The following is a 21,569-nucleotide window of genomic DNA, read 5'->3' as shown; positions in this document are numbered from 1 at the left end:
GGACACCTGGCAGAGCTCTGTAATCATAACTCACATCAGGCATATTCCTGGCACTGAGGAGCCCTCACCCACCTTCTTCCCCAGTTCCTTCAGGCAGGGAGGAGGCATCCTCCAGGAATTAAGAGCTCAGTTGCTGCCAGGCCGGTTTTTGCCAGTGAAGCCAAGAGGCCTTTCACCCACAGTACCCTTTAAGCTGGATGCTGCCTTCTACAGTTCCTGTGCCACAGTGATCCTAATGCCTCTTCCAAAATGGAAGATCTCCTGCAAGGGATGAAAAGAAGTGCTTGTATCCCCAAAGAGACCAACTTCAGTGCATCTGAATACTATCTAGAGGTACTCAAAGGCTCTAGCCCGGCACCAGCATTTGAATCTAACTGCCCACCCAACAAAAAGGTGTAGTCATCCCAGCTCCTTAAGCTCTGATCTTGCTGGTGATCCAACACACCAAAAACCAGCAATGAACTGGGCAGCCTCCATAAGCAGCTCTAGGAGGCCAAGGCAGAAACAGCACATGGACAGCAAGGCAGCATGTGAGGGTGCTGCTCTCCTTTCCTCTCCCTACCCTTACTCAGGGCCACAGCCTGTTTTTGAAGCTGGTCAATCTCTGAGCACCAGGAACTTTCTACTTTGGAAAGAATACCCTAAAATACCAGTTCTTTCTCCACTTAATTTGAAGGAATTCAGGCACAAAGTGTTCTCAGAAAGTCATTAGGTGCAAGGATTCTGTTCCTGGCATACCTGGGGTGTGCAGGATCACAGCCAGCGGCAAGCTTATGCTCTCTGGGGTAAATACACTTCCATTATCATTTTTCACAACAAGAGAGAGATAGAGGCCAGCAATAACCCCGAGGTGACTGGCATCTAATTTTTCATCATTGGAGTATTTATGGCACAGCCGTTTGCAGCATCTTGTAATCACTTTACCGCCTCCTTGACCCCTGGCTCCCCCTTATTCTGCATCTCCTAATTGCATCTGAACAAGCAGGAGGGAAGCAGCAAAGTGGATAGATGCAGGAGAGCTGAAAGCTTGGGTTGTGATACTTGGAAGGACAGCAGAGGAGGTGCAGAGCCAAAATTGGCTGTACCCACCACCAGCTTGCTCTGATCTCCCACAGCATATGAAAGTGGAGCTTTCCTCCTTCCTGACACTGGGTGACCTTGAGGAGTTGTCCTCTGCCTCCCAAATTCATTAGCATGGTATGAGAGATTAATGAGTTTCCTCCAAGAAAGTGTGAGGGCATCATCTTTATACACAAATACAGCTCCAAATTCCTGCATATTTGTAGCCTCTCCCGGCAGGGCATTGGCAGCTACAGCAATATTTATATTGACTACAAAAGGCCCTGGGTTAGACAGCGCAAAGCAAGGGAGATGTGGACCAGCATGACACGGATGCACAGAGGGCCCTGCAAACATGTCAAGCTACAAGCTGCCAGGGTTAGGAGGTACTTGGGTTCAGCAAGGATGAATGTTCCTGACGGCCACTAAGCCCTCTGCCACAACACCAACTAAGCCGTTATTTGTTCTCTACTTTTCTCCCCTACAAACTTCTCAGCTGAGTTTCTCAGGATTCTCCAGCTGCCTGGAGGATGTAGCTTCAGGGGCAGCATCACCCTGCCCACTGTGTCATACAGGAGTTGCCTGAAGGGAAGCAAAGTCTCTCACTTTAAAACTGCTTAGCACAAAAGAAGAGATAAAGCCTTGTTGCCCAGGGCTACTGGGGTGTCTGTTCACTTCCAGCCTTCTTCCCTGCACAGTGCACACCAAACAGGTGCAACAGGCTTGGGAGACCAGCTCTGCCCCAGAGCATTATACTGACTTCAACTTACAAGACAAATCCCAGCTGCATTATTTGTATTTATAGTCCTGCTTACAGAAGCATGAGCTACATGTGGGATTTGCTGATGTAGTCCAAAAATCCACATTTTTGGACAAGAGCGTCAGTGATCTCACTCAGACATACAGTGCAATTTAGGATGGCATTAAGTTGCAGACTTATTTAGGAGTAAAAAGATATATGGGTCTGTCCAGAGCTTTCCTCCACAGATTCTGATAATGTTCATAGCAGCAGAACTGCACAGTTCTGCAATCCTGATACTTTCTACCTGTATATTAAAGAATTAATGGTAATTTCAGGGGATGAGAGATCAAGACTGCTGTCTTACTAGATGAAAACAATGATGTGAATCAGGCAGGCAGCAAGGTCAGACCTCTGTTTAAAAACAAAGCTGGTGCTAAAGCACCAAACAGAATACTGTAAAATATGCTGTTAAGAAAAAGGCTTATATTGCATTTCCCAGGGGATTGTTTAGCTGACTTAACAGATCTTCTCCAACTCTGGTTCCTAGGATGCTGTCACAATCACTGCAGAAAGTAACACTGCACAGGGAAAATCTATTTATTACTTATTTTCTACCAATGTTCTGAAAACCTAAGATTTGTGGCTCTGCTAGAACAGCCTAGCCCAAGAAAGAAATTTTAAAAGGCCCTTTTTAAACCTTTACCACTCGGTGTAGGGAGTGGGTGATCACATATATTAGTTCTGACACCTGCCCTATTTGGGAGAGATTGGTCTCAGTATCAGGAGAGAACAGTGTCAGCTTTGGTGCCTTGCTGCCCAAGTGAGCTGACTCCAAAGGACAGCTTTATTCAGGGAAAGCAGCAGCATGGCCTCTCAGCCTTGGCAGGCTGGCTGTGCTGCACAGCAGGGCTGTGGTTTGAGCCCAGCATCACCTCTGGTGAGCTCCCAACTGCAGAATGTGCAGAAAAGCAAACAGAGATCTATGCAAAGCCACTGCTTCAGCCAGTTTGTTTAGTTGGTTTGTTTCCAAGGTTCATGATCACCATCCAACACCCCCTAAGTCAAACCAAGCACTAAAGTGCACATTCTTCCTTGGGGAAGCCAGGAGTGCCTGGGCTCACTGATGGCCTCTGCCCATGTATCTCTGCATCTTGTTTCTCTGAAGGGCTGTAGCACCTGCAGCACACCTGGCCATGTACTCAAGCAGTACCACAGCCACCCTTCCCTTCCAGACAGCCCTTGCAAGCCTCCTGGAGGTACCAGAGGGACACAATTGGTCCTTTGGAAAAGCTCAGCATCAAGTGACAAGCATAACCCAAGCTCCACTTAGGAAAAACACACTTCTCATTGTGAAGTGAGCAGACAGTTCTGTACAGAAAACACATTCCAGTCCCCTGCACTATTGATTTCCCAGTGAAAAGAGACAAGCTAATCCATTAATGTTAGTTGCTTCAAAGTGTGGTCTTGCAGTTGCTTCAGTCTGGTCCCAAAGGCCAATTCTCTCAAACACCCAGTGTTTGCCTTCTGGCTCGTATTTCTTTTACTCAAAATGCCATCAATTACAAGGAAGCAAGAAAAAAATCACCCATCAGAAGCTGAACTCCAGCTCTTAGGTCACTGGCACAACAAGTTTATATTTCACTTCCACAACACCATACTCATCTGCCTCTCCTCCTGACGGCTCAGGAAGAACCTCTTTTTCACAAGTCCAGTTACTATCTGAAGATCCCTTTGCATTAGGAAACACAAGGAGTGTGGCAACCTCCAGTAGAGCCAGTTTATCTGTCACAGGCATATGATGAGCAAGCAATTGAAAGGATTTATTGATGAGTCCACAGAAGAACGGACCAGGATGAAGGAGGCAGGATTTATGCCATATTAACAAGGCTGTGTGCCAATTTCAACCTATTAGTTGCACAATAAAAAGAGTTGAGACTTGCCTTCACATCCCACATCCAGACACTATTTATTTTAGCAGAACTTGGCTCCTATCCCTCTTCAACCACTTCAGACCAAAGCAACAACTTAACTGACCTCACTTTTTGGAGGCTGAGCAGACAAGAGGCATAAGAAGACTCTAGTCAGCCTTTGAGACAGGGCTTTTAGCCAAGCAAAACTGTATTTCAGAGACACCTATAACAATTTGGCCTACTGATAATCGATACTCAATGCAGTACTAATTTCTCTTGTGTCACAGTAATGCTTCAAAACTCAGGTGCTCTGTACACACAGAAATGGCACAATATTCTGGACCCTTGAAAAGCTTTTTTCTTATTTTGAAGGCTTTCAAAACTGCCTTTATGCACAGAAGTAGCAGCTGCCTTTTTTGGACATTTATTTCTATATCAGTATCATAGCAAACCACATCAAAGCATTTGTGGTAAGGAATATAATGCAATATTTTTTGCAAGAAGGTTTTACCATGAATAACTTCTTATAGGATATGCAGGGTGACTAGCTAATAGCACCCCAGCCCTGCTGCATCCTTACTGCAAACTGAAGTAACCCAGAACACAACCATGCTACAGTTTAAGCAATTTCTTTAAACAAGATGATGACTTCACACCATCAGGATAAGCTTCCACCAGCTTTCCTTCCTTTTTACTGGCTCACTCTGGGAGCCCAGGACAAGCACCCCAAACCTTTTAGACTGATGTGCTGTGAAATCAGCCCTCCCTGGTCCAGCTCCTGCCACTGAGGCAGCTTTCTTCCCCACCACAGGTTCTCAAGGTCTCTAGACGTTGAGACCTGTAAGAACAAATATCCAGGAGACAGCAGCTGTGACCCATTTATTACTGAGTGCTGCTGCAGGGCACAGCTGAGGAAGGCAGGGCAGAGGAAAAGCACTTGCTGCAAAGGGAACAGTGGAGAAAACCCAGGTGCCCTTGGAAGAAGCACTCTGCTTGCAGCACTGCTCCAGCTCTGTTGCTCCCGCTCCCAGTTGGAAACAGACAGCTTAGATCAAGCATGGATGTTCAAGTACTGCCATGAGGGCTCCTCTCATATCACTGCTGGGAGGCAAAATATAAAACAAAACAACCAAAAAAAAGATAAACGAACAGAAGCCAACAATGGACCGAGAGGCCACAAGAGCATCGTGTACCAAACAAGCTGATAAAACTGCCCCAGTGCAGGTAAATGCATTTGAAAAGATCTATTTTGACAATAAAAATCTGAGATCTCTTTACACAGAGCAGGGCACAGCAGAGCCAGGAAGGAGAAACGCCGTGGAGGGAAGCAGAGCACGTACAGCAGGCACACAAAGCCCAGCACTCCAGCCTGCAGCCGGAGCAGGCTGGGAAGGCAGCACCGCACCGAGGCCGATGGGATCCACATCAACACTCATCAGTTCAGCCTTTGCATTTGCTGATTAAGTTCTGCCGGTCCTGAGCAATGGTACAACAGCACGTGCGTCCTCAGACCACCCCCTCACCCCCCTGCACAGCCTCCTGCAGCTGCAGCCCAGCCCTGCTCCGGTCACCGATCAGAGCATCGGGCCGGGGTGACATTGTCCCCTCCTGAAGAGGGACAGTAGCGCCTGTGAGCCCGCTCATTTTATTCACTGCACAAGCACGTTTCCAACTGGGATAATCTCCATTAAACCATCTGCGCTCCCATCCTCGCCTGGCCTGCACCCGCTGGGCTGCCTGCGATACTGCAGCATCTGTGAACCGGCACAAGCGGATGCCACGTCCCTTTCCCAAGCAGCTAAAAAAACCAACAGAGACTCAGACAGAACAGATGCACCTGGTGGCTTTGACGCGCTACCGAGCCAGGCTACCAGGAGTACCTGTGCCAGTGCCTCTTCTGAAAGGCACATGGCTCCCCTTGAGAATTTCAGCCATTTCCTTTCCATCATGGGAAGACACCATGTCCCAGATTGCCAGAAGAGGAGGGCTGAGAATGGAGTAGAAGTTTCAGCCTCAACAGCTGCCCTGGTGCAGAAGCATTGTTTGCCAGGTCATGAACACAGTTTGGATCAGACACTCTGAATGGCTGCTGATCCCTAGGATTTAATCTCTTATTTATCTCAGTACCTGCTTTCTAGAAACAGGGACTATCATATCACATTCCCACATGACTTCAACAGAAAGATAAGGAAGTGTTAGAATGAAAGATCTGAAACTTAAATCTGCTGCCCCTCCCCACGACCTCCCCAGCATAGCCCAGTGGAACCTAGAGAGAGCATGATAAAGCAGCTGCACTGAAGTGTGAATTCAGCACTGAGAGAACATGACCCTGTCCTCAGCACTGCCAGAGACAGCCAAGGGACTTGGGAGTCACTCCAGCTGTTGAGGACATGGCAGGGTGGTAACGGGTCTGAAGCAAAGATAGAAAGCCATCGATCTGCTTTAACTGTGATCACTGCCTGCCTTAAACAAGGTTGCTGCGCTGCCCAACACACGCCTTTCCTGGAAGAAAATTTGTCCTGCAGGGTCTTGCCCTCACAGGAGTGGAACAGCATAGGAAGGCTCACCCTTCTAACCTCCCAGGTCTTTTATGGTCCCCAAAAGGAGGCAAGTATTAGCAGCAGGTGACGGGACAGGAGCAAAAGTCTATTTACATACTTCCTGCACTTGCCTTCACTTATTTGTTTTGCCAGTTTTTATTTTCCAAAACAATTTATAAACAAGAAGCGAGACAACCATTTGTTCAGACAAAGGTTAATAGGGGCCTAGCGGTCTCTGAAGACTCTGCAGACACACTAAGGTGTGAAATCTTGGAGCAGCAATAAAGATGCTGCACAGACAAGCAAGTCTCAAGAGAAGAATTTAATCTGTCTAAATATTCTCATTATGTACATAGCTTTCAGCTTCCATTCACAGTAATCAGAGCAGAGTCAGCTTCCAGAAGCTTTTTTAGACAATAAAGCGTGAAAAAGGATTTTTACGTCAACCATTATTCCTCTCTTCCTCCCCAGCCTGAAGAGTCAATGTTTGAAATGGTTTTTGTCGAAAAGAAGACACAGTGTTGGGAGAGAAAAAGTTGACAGGAGGAAGGCAGCACGGGTCTTTGGCAGACTGGTGGGACTTGGCACAAAGCAGCTCCCATTGGCACCATTTGTCCAGAAAACCTCAAATAGATTATTGTCCTCCAAAAAAGGTTTTCTGTAGGGTCATGCACAGAGTATGAAATATAACACTACTTCCAGAGAACTGCTTCACTGGAATGAGCAAGACATTTCAGTTACATCCACACATCTTCCTCCTAGATCACATCAACCTAAATACAGAACTAAGATAAGGTAGAAAAACTAGAGGCAGGCATCTAGGACAAAAGGGCTGATCCAAAACTCAGCTGCTTTCTTTTGGGATCACAGTGTCCATCTGTCCTCTTGCCACAGGGGAACTTGTTTGCAAAAAGAGACCTTGTTTGTCCACTGAAACATGGAACCTGAATTATTCCATCAGGCAAGAATTCAAAATAGAAAGTTAAAAAAAGACAATAGTTCTCTATGGGTATGATCTCCTGGGACCAAGAGAAGCTGTGCTCTTGATGCATCTCTCCCCTCCTCACATTCATGTTGCATTTTACCCTTCAGACAGGCAGGTTTCAGCTTTTCTGGCACCTTCAAAACTCTACTTCTGTACACAAGAAGCTTGGACAAAATGCGTAGAGATAATTACAATGGTTTACACTATTTTTTTTGCTTGAAGTCAAATTATTTCCTTGCCCTGCCTTCCCCCCCCAGGTTTCTCTCAGAAGGTTTAACAGCTCAACTGGTCACTAGTTGTCCACACTACAAACAGGACAGTGGGGAAAATATTAACCAGCACAGCCACTTCAGAGGTAGCCCAAACTCAAAGCCAGGGGCAGTACTGTGATCTGAGTGTTTTATAAATGATTACAACTCTTATCCCTCTCTAAAGAGGTCACCATCCTCTCTGTTTTCTGCAGAATGAAATCACACAGGTCAAACAGGGAGTGGGACCAGAAGAGCTGGAGGCAGAACAAGTTCCAGATTACAGTTTACTCCCATCTTCACCCAGAAAGAAGCATTAGAGACTTTTAACAGAAAAGCAGAACTTAGAGATAATGCTGACACCAGAAGTATCCTAAAAAAAGTGATTGTGAAAACTGACCCCCAGCAGTAACCCACTACAGACTGGTCTGTTCTCCCACAAACAATCCCACCCTCCTCCTAAGAGGGCGTAGACAACAACACTGAAGCCTCATCCCAGTTACTGAGCAGAAAAGGATTAACCACTAGCAAAGACTTTGCAGATATTTATTCTCCAAATCCACAAGACAAGCAGAGGGAAAAGCTCCTCTGAGAGTTATGTACACAGACTTCAAGTCTAATGCTTACAGAGTCTTAATTTTTTTAATTTTGCAAGTCCTAACAACAATTATCTTCATGAATTATAGACACAATATCTGAGAGACACAGGCAGTAATTAATGCATGTCTGCCTTTTCTGACTAGCTCCTTCTGCTGGGTCAGGGAGAGTTATTGAAATTCAGGAAGGAAATCTTCAATTTTCTAGAAGTTTTAAAGAAACAGACCAAGACAGAATTTAATAAAGCAATAATATTTCTCTTAAATAATTAACTAGTCTTTGACATTCACTAATATTTCTGAGGCCCAGCTCTTACTTTTGCAGTGACACTGGATGTGATCCACTGCATCTCCAAAATGTGCTAACTCCAAAATTACCTCTGGATTTCTCTGCACACACGTAGCCACCCTCATTCCTTTTACTTAGAATTCTCACTGAGACCCTTAACGGAAGCCACACTATGCAGCACTAGCATCCTTCCCTCCTCCCATTTTGCCCTACCAACATCTGTGTCCAAATTCAAGCACTCAGCACTCCCCAGGCTCTAGAGAAGCCATGTTCATCATCCTCTGGGAAAAACCCTGGGTTCAGAGCAGAACCCCAGCACAGCATTAGATGCAACAGACAATCCTGAACTAGACAAAGCTATTACTAAGGCAGTGTACACCACTGGATGTTGTCTAAGCTGGTTGTTTCCATCATCTTTCCAGTAGCAGATTCTCCTGCAACATGAACAATTTTATTCACATAAAGAATGGACTCAATGATCCTTGTGAGTCCCTTCCGACTCTGGGTGTTTTATATTCTAAAGCACTCAAATAAGTTTAATATCCTTCAGTACCTTGACAACAATTACCCCCAAGCGAATATTAATTAGCCAGCCACTGAAAAAAACACAGTGAAGAAAAATCCAGCCTTTGGCAAAATTATCTCACCTGCTTAAGCAATATAAAACTACACGCCAAGATGGACAGAACTCAAACTCAAAACCAAAGGGATCATTCTGATGGCCAGCAAGTTCAAACACAGCCATGCCACCAGGAATAGGGAGGGGCTATTTGGCCAAAAAAGTCAGGCTGAACCAAAAGTTTAATATTCTGTTGTTCACTTGAACTACATCATTTCTACAAGGAAAAAAAAAACTCCCTGTGCACTAGAAGCAGAGTTTAAATGGCAGCAGTGATCATCCCAATTCCAGAAACTCACCAGATACAGCCTGTAAGCATCAATCCTTCGAATTGGCCCCCAGCACTTGTCCGTGTCGTTGTACTTTGTGCTGTCTCCAACACTGCAAGAATGGTTGCCAGTGACACTGCTGGGAAAGGAGGGAGAAACAAAAGAGAATAATTAACTCCTAGCAGATGTCTTCCCCTCTCCTGCATTCAAGAAAGAAGAATGGGCAGAGGCCAATCCTCCTCTCTGTCTCTGGTCACACTCACTTCCTTACATTTTTTGGACAGTGTAACACAGCCAGTCGCTCAGTACCAGAGGTTTAAAGGCAAATTCTTGGATTGCCTGCAGTTATTTGCAGGTTTTGCCATTTAATCATCAAGCTGGTGAGCTTAGATCTTTTATGGATCACTGAGGTTTTCCATTTTCAAGATTGAAGTACAAATCCAGCCCAGGTTTGATCAAACCAATCTATTTTATTATCTGTTTCTTTGAGAAAGGCACCACTTCCAGTCCAGAGCTAAGTCCATGTACCATCACCCCTCACTGGCCTAAAGCTTAGTAAGCATCACACCCCTCAACTCTTACCCAAAGAGAGAGAGAAGGCAACATATTGCAGAGTATTGCAATCAAACTATGGAGTAACAAGTCTCATGTCTGCAAGTGCTGAAGCTGGAAATATTTCACACCTGAGCACTTGGCTGGAATCAGGTCAGCTACTTTGCAGTCAGGCAGCAGGCACACAGGTGGGGAATACAAAACAACTTCACCACCCACCCACAAGAGATGAGCTGTCCTTGAGTCATTTCTCCACCCCATGCTTTGGAAAGTACAGCTGATCCTAGTCAGACTTATCAGCCCATCAAGCCCTAAGCCTGCCCTGTTCCCTGGCAGCACACAGCACCTCAGGAGTAAGCACACTTACCAGGTCACCTGCATTAGGGAGACTGGCACCGCTGCTGCATAGATTGCCAGATCTCCATAGAGGTAGATAATTATGCAGAAATAGAAGAGGTTGACACCCACTGCAGAAAAAGAAAATATTGTCCAGATTCAGCAGAGTACACAGAGACTCTTGTTCTCTGCACTTCAAATATACAAAATTTTTAAGATCTCAAATCACCATTTGCCTCCATAGTTTCTGCAGCAAACCACCCAAGCTCAGGGAACTTACCATGGAGCAGGAACTGATGGGGCATGAGGGGTCTCAGAGCTCCCCTCTGCCTCCTTCAATACCTGCTGCTGACACTAAATAAACCCTCTGTTCAAGCCCATCCTGCAGTCAAGACCAACAGGTCTCACATAATTCACCTGCCAGACAAAGCTGTCAGCTCTGAACAGCCACAGGCAAACATCTGGATGATGCTCTCAGACTCAGTGTGAGCACAGCCTGACAAAGTGAAATGCAGAGACAATGTTTCTAGGCTCTGCTGATTCCAAACCCTCTGACTGCAAACCTGCAGGACCTTCACAATATGGACTTGTGGGGATTTAGCCCTTCAGAGCTCAGATTCCAACGGGCTGAAATGGAGCTGCTTTGGGAGATTCCCTACCACTGGCAACTTGAGACAGGGTACAATATTGCAAAGCTTTAAAATTGTTTCTGTATCCCACTTACCCTAATGCCACCACATACACTGTTCCTGCCCCTACTAATTTTTTGGGATAAATTTTTTCTGGGATTTTTTAAAGAGTTATTTTTAATTTAAAGCTTGCCCTGCCTTCACCTACGAGATTAAAAGAAAATCTTACACAAATTAACTGGGTGCACAGAACAGCCTTACTGTGGCACAAGAAGACACCACTGTGAAGAACGAAAATCTAAAGGGATAAAGAAATGCTTGATGAGACTCCAGGATTCTCTTCTTGCAAGCAAGTCTGTATAAATCTCACCAAGAAATTGGAAGATATTTTATTTCAGAGTCAGATGAGTAACAGAATAAAAACCTCAAATTTATTTAATTTAGGAAGTTGACATTGAAGGAAAAGAGCTCAAGAAAGCTGCCCATACTTTCAAGTTGTGATGCCACCCGATGCTTAATCCCAGAGCAGCTTGAGCAAACCTCACACTCACAGCTGTGACAACTATCAAACAAGGACAGCACTGCTGCAGGACTGAAGACTCATTCCTACAGTGCTTGGGTGCCCCAAAGCTTTGCCATGTTTTGCCATCATACTGCCCCTGGATCTCTGGAAGTCAGGAAACATTATTAGGCATTCTCCTTTGTTTACAGAAATTATTCCATATGCTGAGCCTGCTTAGCATGAAAGGGGCTGTATCAGCTTCCCTGCTTCTGTGCAGTAGCACACTAAATCAGTGCTCTAGAGTTGTTGCTGGAGACAAATGGACTTCACTACAGAAAGTGTCAGATCATTCTATATAGTTCTCCCATTGTTTTCTTGCTCTGTGAAAGATGTCTTCACAGTTAGGGATTCTGCGTTGTTCTGGAGACAGCAACAAACTACCTACCAGTCTTTTCTGATTTCCCATTAAGAAGGGTTGAAGGTTTTAAAAAATATCTAACATAGGACAGAAGCTGTAGAGACAAGAAGCTGAGGACTACACAGACTCAGACAGATATTCTGTTTTGGGATCTGCGACTGGTCTTAGGATTCAGCTGCCCCACACACACAAAATAAAGCTGATATGACCAGCTAAGCCTCAGCAGCATCAGCCAGTACCCAGCAGCACCCCCATTCCAATGCAGACCTCTCTGTCTGCAGAAAGCACAGGTGACACTCCTCTCAAAGACAGGAAGACTTTAACATCAGTTATTTTATAAACTGCTGCTGACCCTCCCTGATCAATACTTTCATTACTTGGCACAAAACGAGGTGAAAAAAAAAAGCAATTACTTCCTGTGAGGAAACAGCGTGATAGATGTGCCTAGAATCTATTACTGCAACAAATGACTGCTCAGTCCCAGAAGAAAGCACCCAACATTAAAAAATAAAAAAATCAAATCAAGAAAAAAAGTAGCTTTTCAGAGCCAGCTCTTTCAAAAGAGTACACAGTCTCTTCACAGCCTAAACCTAAGTCAGCTCCCTTTAAGAAAGCAGACAATCTGAAATTGAGATTTATCCCCAGCTTACCTCCTAGGACTGCAGATTCAACTCCTGTCAGATTGTTGAAAATAAAAATCAGTCAAGGGAATGGAGCAGAGAACTCACTAGAAATCAGGGGTTTGAGGTCTACTGCACAGCTTTCATCAGCCTTCCCTCTGGAGGCTGTAAAGCCCTCCATCACCTTGGGTTTGGATCCATACTTTGTATATCATCAGTAAATACCCAGACATTTGCCAGCTGTGAAATCTCACAGGCTGGTGCCTGGAACTGGGAATTCCCCAGTGTGGCCCAGTTTCTCAGCACTAAGTGGTCATGGAGCAGCTGCCCTTGCTGAAGGCTTTTCTGTGCAGCTGTGAGGAGGGAGCACCTCAGCAGGGACCTGCAGAGGGACGTCCTTCCCCTGTCTGTCTCTGCAGCCACTTGCAGGCCAGAGGGTGTCTCTGAATCAGTGACAGGGATGGAGCCTCACTGCTGGGCTCTGACACAGGGAAAGCAGCAAATGAGTTACAGTTGCCCCAGCTCCTTCGCTGTGGGCACCTCACCCCTTCTGGAAGTCACAAGCAGGGGCAGCCCATGGCCTGCAGCTGTTCCAGCCACCTTCCTGCAGATGGATTCATCCCCTTGTGATGGGCTGAGCAGACCCTGGGGAGGATCCCTAACACAGAAATCAGATAACTCTGGCTAAAGCAACATTAAGAAGAGGGATTAAGAATTAAGAGTCCTAAGCAGTTTATTTCACTTTGCTCGGAAGCTACATCAGTGCTGATGGAGAGAGGACACATGTTCCCAGCACCCTCTACTGGCTGAGCACCAGAGAGGCCCAGAACCTGCTGGGCTCCCCTATGAAGCACTTGCAGAGAAGGGGCATCCTGAAACTTGATGAGAACACTCTGACTCCTGTGATCCCCATCCTCCACAGCCCAATCCTCAGAAATACAGCTAAACCCTGTTACATGATTGCTCTCAAAGCATTTCTCAAATATTACTCCTCAGAGGAGCATCAAGAGACAGGGATGTGTTCACCATATTTTACACACAGCAAAGCAAACAAGCAAGAAAACTTGCCTTAGGTCATAACAACTCATAACAACAGGCAAGACCAGGAACAAGATGTTTCTGACACACTTCACTTCTCTGACTAAAAACGTGGCAGCCTAGTCCAAGGTGGATTATTTTGACAGTCCTAAGTGATTCAAATCTACAAAATCCCAGAAGAGGCATGCAGGAAAATTAAAAAGTTTTTTTTTTCCAAATAACTTTAAAAGCAAAAAAATAAAGTTCAAAGAATATTCACTCCTTAAGCCCAGCTGTCCTTCATAGGCAACAGCTTTACACTGGTATAACACTGATGTAATGTAGTGGAAAAAACCCAGCCTTCCATTACCTCTTTACAAGCCAGCAAACAAGGGAAAACATCACTTCCCACAAAAAATAGGGCCTGACAGGCTCAAAACTGCACAGCCATGGTGTCTGATGATGTTCTGGCTCTGCACAGCATTTCATTGTCCTGCTTTACAGGTTTCAGAATCCTCATCACTGTGGTTTACATTTCTATCACACACAGCAATGGATGGGGCTTTACTAGAGCAGGGTTACAAGTTTGTTCCCCTGGCATACAAAAGACATTTAAAACCAAAAAGACAAGCCAGCAGCCTATCACATCCTCAGCAGGGACCTCTTCAGCAGTTTGTGTCCCAGCTCTCTTGATAATTCCCCAGATGTAGACAATTCCTAGAAGCTCCTATCAGAAGTCTCTCTCCTTCAGACTGCTATCTACAAGGCTCAGAGAAGCCTGAATGTTTTATTCTCAAATGCTACAACCAAAATGCAACTGGAAAACATTACAGCTGGGGTCTACTCCTTCAGAAAGAGGAGATCACAGAGGACACATGCAGTTCAGAGGTAGGTGAACTGCAGTCAGAAAAGGCACTTGCCTTTATCAAGACACTGCTCCCATAACCTGCAGTGTTTTGCTGGTTCCATGTCCACCACAGCAGGTTCTGGCCCACCTGGCCCATAAATACTTTATAGAAACACCACACAGGAGGATGAATACAGTCCACAGTGAGAAGGAACAGCACATCTGGGTGGAATTACCACAAACTTAGGATGCAAACCCACACTGAGAAGCATGCAAACTTACAGAACAGCTATACACACAACATGCAGGAGGAGCCAAAGGGACTTTTGAAAATGTTCTTCACTTACCTTTATTGAAGAACATGGAAGCCATCTGGCCCATTTCCACCCTCTCAGTGATTTCAAAGATATTGGCTGAGCCACGTCTCTCTGCAAGTTCAAAAACAAGAAGTCTTTCAACCATTCCCTCCAATAAGCCCTAAGACCAGGTTACCTGGATACCTGGGAACCTCTAGCAGCAGTTTGAAGGACAATATGCGCAACTCCACAGCTGCAGAGTCACTGGGCCAATTACTGTGCTGGAGCTAGTTTAAGGTGTTTTGAAAATAAGATGTTCTCATCTTATTGACGTAGAGGGAAAAGATCTTTATCAGGCTGCAGAAGGCAAACTGAATTCTCAATGAGTCTTATCTTACAAGTGCTGAGGACTTTGGGATGAGAGCATGTGGAAGTAAGGGTGAAATGGACAGAGGAGTCCAGTGCAACACTTCTGCAGAGAAGAGGTGGAAGCATGAACTGGGTACTCACGAACTGACAGGATAGGCCGTGTCTCTGCTCGCTCGTAACCATCTTGGAGGAGAACATCACTGTCAGACACTCCAGAGGAAGAATCCTCATCTTCATCATCCTCCTGGATGAAAAGACCCCTGCTGAGATATCTGCTACCCACAGTACAGGCTGTGCCACCCCCAGTGTCATGTTTACTTCCAGACACTCAGAGGAAGGTCCCAAACAGGAGGGGAGGACATGCAAGCAAAGGCAATACCAGGGAACCCAGAGGAGGCTGTGGAGGGCAGAAGAGGACACTAGCAGAGCAGGCTGAAGTGAGTGACATGTACCAGCCCCAGGTCACACACACACACACACACACAGAGCAACACTGCCCAGTTCATGTAGTGATAAGTGGCATAAGGAAGTTGGAAACTTCAGGAAGATCTGCAGAGTTGCAGAACTGGGAGAAAAAAAATAATCCAAGCATATTTAGCTAGCACAAGCAGGTCTAGTTCCTAACTCCATTCCACTACCACCAAGCTAGGGGTCTAAATCAGTGCAAACAATTATGCCTCTCTCTGATCCAGTAAAGCCACAGTAAGTTTCACAGCAAGGACATAATTCAGAACTGTCCACAACCTGGGATACTGCCCAAGTAACAGCAAGGACATCCCAGCCTGTCCCAGTTAAATGACCTGAGATCAGCAAGGATTTATAGTCCTCAGCACACTCCAAATAGCACCAATATATTGGCTGCCACCTCTCCACATTCACTGAGCAGCGCTTCTGGGCAAGGAGAGCGTGATCAGTAAGAAATGTGAACAGCACAAGAGATTTTTCAAAGCAGGAGCAGAAAATCCTGTCTTTAATGAGCAACCCCACAGGGAACTAACAGCTATATTTTACATGGCAAAGTTAAGTACAGTAGAAATTTATTTCCTTAGAGTTAGTAACAAGACAAGGCAAGGCAAAGATGCAGGAGAATGCCAGGAAAATCCTGCGTGATAAAACAACAGGAGGAAAAGGAGAATTAAATCCCACACAAACCTTGCGTTTTTCCATTCTCTTCCATCTCAGCTGGGCATTTGCAGCAGCCATGGCTTCCACCACAAAGGTTGTAGTCATATAGCTACAGAGAGAAGAATTCAATTGATATCATCAGTAATAGTCAAGAACTGTCACTGAACAGAGATGGAGAATAATTCCCATCTGTTTGTAGGAGAAAACAAACAAACCAAAATAATCTTTTGCCAGCTCTCCACACACTGTTTTGATAGTGTTTCATCTCAGTTTATTGCTTCTTTCTGCTCTTGAGATTCAGGTCTTCAAGCAGACCACAATATACAGTAAAATATAACACACCTTCAGATACAATAAGACACTTTAGCTATTTGGAAGGCACATTCCTGGTGTTCCTGTGAGTTGAAGACAGCAAGAGAACTTTGATCTTTGTTAGAAAGCAAGCTTCCTTCCTCTTTTTAGAACCTAGGACAAACCCAGTTCTTCTCTGAAGCTCGTGGCAAAGATACTCTGGTCCCTCAAAGAATCTTACACATCGGATCAGAAGCAAAGTAGCAATACAAGAAGAAGCAGCACATCACACATGCAGGCAAATACTGGAGGCCAGAGGAAAAGCTGTCCAGGGAGACAGGGAGAGCCACTGCTGGAATGAATATCATTATCTCAGCTAAAACCAGTCCTGTAATATTAATCAATAAATTTAAAAAAACCCTCAAATAAATCTTGTTTAAGGCTTTAAAGTGGTTTCTCACTGCTTCAGGAACTGGACTTGCCTACTGAGTTCAAGTAAGAGACGAGTTTTGCAAGAATAAAAGGAAGTGCTGAGGCCTGTGTAGCAATTTCTGCCCAGGCTTTTCCTGCACCAAAGGTGCCCAGTGGGCATGAGGAAGTCACAAGTACCAGAACAAAAGCAACAGAGCTCCCAAGGCATGCAGCACTTTGAGCTGTGGCTTCTGAGCTTAATCCCGTGCAGTTCTGGTACACAGATTTGGAGGTTTGTGCTCTCCTGCTGACCTTGAAGGATTGTCTGCTGGTGCTGAATTCCATATGTTGAATTTAGGCTTTTAAACTAACATAGCTAAAAGGAATTGCTCCTAAAGCTCCCAGTTCTGGTAACCCCACAGATATCATTTTACCAAGCCTTTGCAGCACCCAGCTCTGAGGTGGGCAGTCACAAGCATTTGACCATACAGTCTCCCAGCACAGCAGCACAGAACAGATCCCAAAAGCTCTGCCTCGAAACCAAAGGCCCATTCAGGCTGGCAGAACCGGTTACTGAAAAGGCTGGCACTTCAAAAGTCCATTTGTACAAATGGCAGGAGGGAATTTTGTTTTGTTTTATTTTAAAACCAAGCAAGAAGTGAGCAGGGATTCCCAGCCCACCAGAAGATGGCATTTGTAGCAGTAACTCCTCAGAAATCAGTGCTGTATCCACAGCCTTCAGCTCCACCTGCTGCTCCAGCAGGGAGGTACCTGGGCAGGGGCTCCCAGTGAACCAGTATGACAAACAGGAGATCATCTCCAGGGTCTTGAGCAGCAAAGATCTGGAGGGGCTAAGACAGGCCTGGCTATCCAGGAATTTGTGTTCCTGACACTCTTTCAGCTGTGAGAGCATTGCCAGAAGCCAAGAGAAAGCTTAAATATCTGCAAGTCCCGGGCAACCTGGTTGGTGTTTGGGGAACTGATCTGTGACAGAGGTGAGCATGGAATGTATGCACAGTGAGGACAATGGCAAAAAGGTAGAGGGGACAAAGGTCCCAGAAGACTCTGGACTGGAGGAAAAGTCCTTCCCATCAGTCAGGAAATGGGATGTACCAGAGAGTCAGGAAGTGCATCCTTCCAAATCAGGCAACACCACTGCAGAAACCAACACTCAGGGAGCAGAGGGACAAAGCACACAGGAAAACAGCAGAAGTCTTTACACTGTCCTCACCCATCCCAGTCCCCTAAAGACACACACACACATCCTACCTCATAAATCCCAGGAACATCAGGAGGACGAGGCTGACGAGCCACCCTGCTGTGGCAAAGGCCTTGGGCATGGTCAGGGCCCCCGTTCCAACAATGAGGTTGAACATGTACACCAGGCCAACCTGCAAACAGCCACATGATCCAGCATCAGAGTGTGCCAGGAATCATCCAAAACACCTCACATACACCCTGATTTAAATGGAGAGGGCAATCCCTGAGCCAGCAGGGTGGGAACAAGTCCATGTGAGAAATACCTGCAGGAAGGGACTGAAATCCAAAGAGAACAATGTGGGTGTCAGCACATTTCTGGAGAAATAGCTATTGCCCTCCATTTTTCTAATTATTTTAAATTATATTTTTTTCTCTCTAGCTTGTAAAGTTATAAAGTGCATGAGATTTGTTTGTTTTCTAATCACTGCCTTCTACCAGACGGTCTGTGCTGTGGGTTGGGATCTCTCCTTTTTATCTGACCTAAACACAAGTAGTTATGGCTATGGACCTTTCAGGACCTTTTATCATCAGTCAAGCAGGAAATATCCAAACAGAATTCTAATTCAAAGCCTGCTTGCTATTTTACCAGTAAGAAGCTGAGCAAATTGTGAAGAAGAGATTTTACTTCCTGAAGGGAAAGGATTTTATCTTCCCTGGCAATGAGCTTTTTCAGTGTCCAGAGACAAAAGAGAACTCTGCACATGGACGAAACCCCCCAGGCTAAGAATTTAGATCAATTAAAGATCAAAAACTGCCAAAGTTGTTGTGCTTTAGTGGGCTTTTTTTAAATATAGGTCAGAGTCCCTCCAGAGGAAAGCCAGTAAAGAGCTGTGTATGAGCAGACTTTTCTGGGTGTGGAGCAATTAACATCAGGAGGACAATTCCCCAGTGACCCTGAGAGCACTTCCCTGGCATAAGCACAGCAAATTCATCTTTTGCTGAACATCCCAGAACCATGATTGTCCCTTGGTCAAACAGAAATGAGAGTGGTGCCTGGAATGTTCAGCCGGGTTAGACATCTCCAAGGAAAGAGGAGAGCCTCAGCCTTTGAGATTGCTCGAGGAAATTCATGCAGCACCAGTAGAACATCATAAAAGCAGGTGACACTAATCCTTGAGGCTCCAGACATCCCAGTTACTGTCTTACTTCTCCATTTTCTCAGCTGTGACCTATTTCTGCAGCCTAATATCCACTCCTCCTACATTTAATCATTAACATGGAGATGAACATTTTAAAGCATTTAAAATCCAACACACAGATTTCAGGTCTGGTTCTAAAATTATTGAGTTCACTTAAAAAAAAAAAGTGCTTACAAAGTGCTGTTTTTACAAGCTGACATTTTGTGAAGACTCGTGGCTATGAAAACCGGTATTTCCAGTAATATAGGAAAGCAGTAATTGGCTCTGCTGTTGCACAGGACACCACATTACAGGGAAGAAACCTCTAAATTACTCACTTCCACTGAAGTGGTATAAAACAAATTACTGCAACAGCTGCAGCTAAGTAAACTTTGAGAAATTCATGGGGAAATGTTTACATAAAGTAACAAAAGGGAAGAAAATGGGATAGTTTCAATGTCCAAGTACCCCCTGTCTATTCCAATGACAATTTGGGCTGATGAAAACATTAACAAAATATAAGAAAGTGGGCAGAAGGATGAAGAGCTGGTATGGGACATAAAGCTCTTTCTAGCACTCTTAGATCTATACTTCAAGCACACATCACCCCTTTATCTTATGAAAAGTGATCTGTGATATAAAAAAGAACCCATATAACTATAAACATTAAGCATCTTTAACCACCCTTTGACCCCCATAATCCCCTGAAATGCTGAGGTTATGTCCATGATGAAGTAGGATTTGCAAGCAAAATGCTGAGGAAAGAGGAGTTTGAAAAAAATCTTGTGACCAAACCCACAAGCAGTGGAACTTACATAGGGAGAGTAAAGCTCTCCAGTGTCAGTGATGCCACCTGCCATCCTGGAGGTGGAGGGGAACCCCAGAGCAAAGCCAGAAGGGTGTTTTTGGGAGGGTGTTTTCAACTTCTGTCACCTTTAACCTAGGGAAACATCATAACACTGTGTTATCTTTGCTGGAAAAAGGAAGAACTCACAAGTTAGCTTTGGCACATCGGTTTTCTGGTATTTGAACAGATTTCAGCAGGATCTTGCCCTTCAGACAGACCCCACTCACCAGTACCACTTGGTTCAATACTCTCTGAAAAGTTTTCATACCTGTTAAACTGGTTTAAAAGCAACCAAATGGCCCTGCCCTTTCACAGCCTGTGATGATCAAACTTTATCTACTCCAAACAGCCAGAGGGCTGTTCCAGACAACTAAAACCTCAAGAGGAAAAATTACTGCCTTGAGGATGATCTCAAACTGCTGCTTCTCATACAGCTACTATTCCTTGCAAACATGTGCCTCCCACAAATAAAAAAAAACAGCCTAAATTCTCTCCTCCTAAATTCAAGTACAGAAATAAGTAGACAAATTAAAATATTGGACCTATTAAAGACACACCAAGATGCTTTTCATGCATCAGCATTTCCAAAGCAGAAGTATTTGGGAAGCTTTACATTGTTTCTAAAAAACTAGATGTGTATGGAGGAACTGAAGCCTTCTGGAAGGTTTCAGTGTCAATGATTAGCCATAATTGAATTAAGGGCTTCACACTTCTACATGTGCTCCTACTCAGCCACACCAGCTGGGACAAACCACCAGCACAAGCGGAGCTCCACTGAAAAGCCCAGTTATAAGCTTGTACACCCACACTGAACGCCAGAAAAGAATCAGGCAGCATAACTCACTGAGGTCATAACTGGACCAGCCTCAGAAGGAGAGATCAAACACCACCTTTTACAACAAACCTCGGCTCAAAACACTGAAGCCAAGCTTGGTAAATACAGAACAAGCAGGAAGACAACGGACACTCGGGACGCGGCCGGGGCCAGCGTGTCCCCGCGCAGACCCCACCCTAGGCGGGGAAACCGACACCGGGACCCCCGAGGGCACCGGGACCCCCGAGGGCACCGGGACCCCCGAGGGCACCGGAGCCCTCCGGCCTCCCCCGGCCTGTACCACAGCCGGAACGCTGCTCGCACCCCCTGCCCTCTCCGGGGAACTCCCCCGGGCCCACAGAGCACCGACAACGCCGGCAGCGCACCCCACACCCCAGGGCGCTCTCCCCAGGTCCGGGTCCCGCCGCTCCGGTGCCCACCCCGCCCCACACCAGGACCCTCCCCAGGCCTGTCCCCGCCCGTCGAGCCCCTTCCCAGCCCTCCTCCCACGCTGTCCCCGCACAGGGCCGCCCCCAAAGCCCCTCTGAGGGCCGCGTCCCGCCCGGGCCCCCGGGACCCCCGGGACCCCCGGCCCCTCACCAGCGCCAGCGGCTCCAGCCGGCGGCCCCGCCCCCGGCCGCGCGGGGGCACTCACGGCGCACGCGCTGCCCGAGCGCGGGGCCTTCCGCGCACGTGACAGGCTCGGGGGGCGGGGTGAAGGAGGCGATTGTGATTGGGTGAGGGTAGGGGGCGGGGCACGGGAGGGGACGGGGCGGGGTCCACAGGGGGCGTGAGCACGAATGGGCGCGGCCCAGAAGGGGGCGTGGCGCGAAAAATTGAGTGGGGCCAGCGAGGGGCGT

At 46.1% G+C, this 21,569-nt stretch overlaps 1 protein-coding gene across 2 annotated transcripts in view; it reads right to left on the bottom strand.

Annotated features, from left to right (window-relative positions):
- TMEM104 (transmembrane protein 104) overlaps positions 1-21,364 on the bottom strand; it is a 43,597-nt gene extending 22,233 nt beyond the window's left edge. The window contains exons 1-8 of one of the 2 annotated variants that reach the window (XM_084218258.1): positions 21,310-21,364; positions 19,864-19,988; positions 17,940-18,061; positions 15,996-16,077; positions 14,985-15,087; positions 14,526-14,606; positions 10,177-10,276; positions 9,288-9,396 (exon numbers count right to left, since the gene is read on the bottom strand). In XM_084218258.1, coding sequence (XP_084074384.1) covers positions 9,288-9,396; positions 10,177-10,276; positions 14,526-14,606; positions 14,985-15,087; positions 15,996-16,077; positions 17,940-18,061; positions 19,864-19,908 — 642 coding nt within the window. In that variant the 5' untranslated portion in view covers positions 19,909-19,988; positions 21,310-21,364. The remainder of the gene's footprint in view (positions 1-9,287; positions 9,397-10,176; positions 10,277-14,525; positions 14,607-14,984; positions 15,088-15,995; positions 16,078-17,939; positions 18,062-19,863; positions 19,989-21,309) is intronic. The other variant, XM_084218259.1, reaches the window with a different exon arrangement.
- Between the last annotated feature and the right edge of the window lie 205 nt (positions 21,365-21,569).

Source organism: Fringilla coelebs (genome assembly GCF_963513975.1).
Source record: "Fringilla coelebs genome assembly, chromosome: 19".
Classification (NCBI taxonomy): domain Eukaryota; kingdom Metazoa; phylum Chordata; class Aves; order Passeriformes; family Fringillidae; genus Fringilla; species Fringilla coelebs.
Note: the sequence above shows the minus strand (reverse complement) of the source record. Positions and strands in the feature narration are given on the sequence as shown.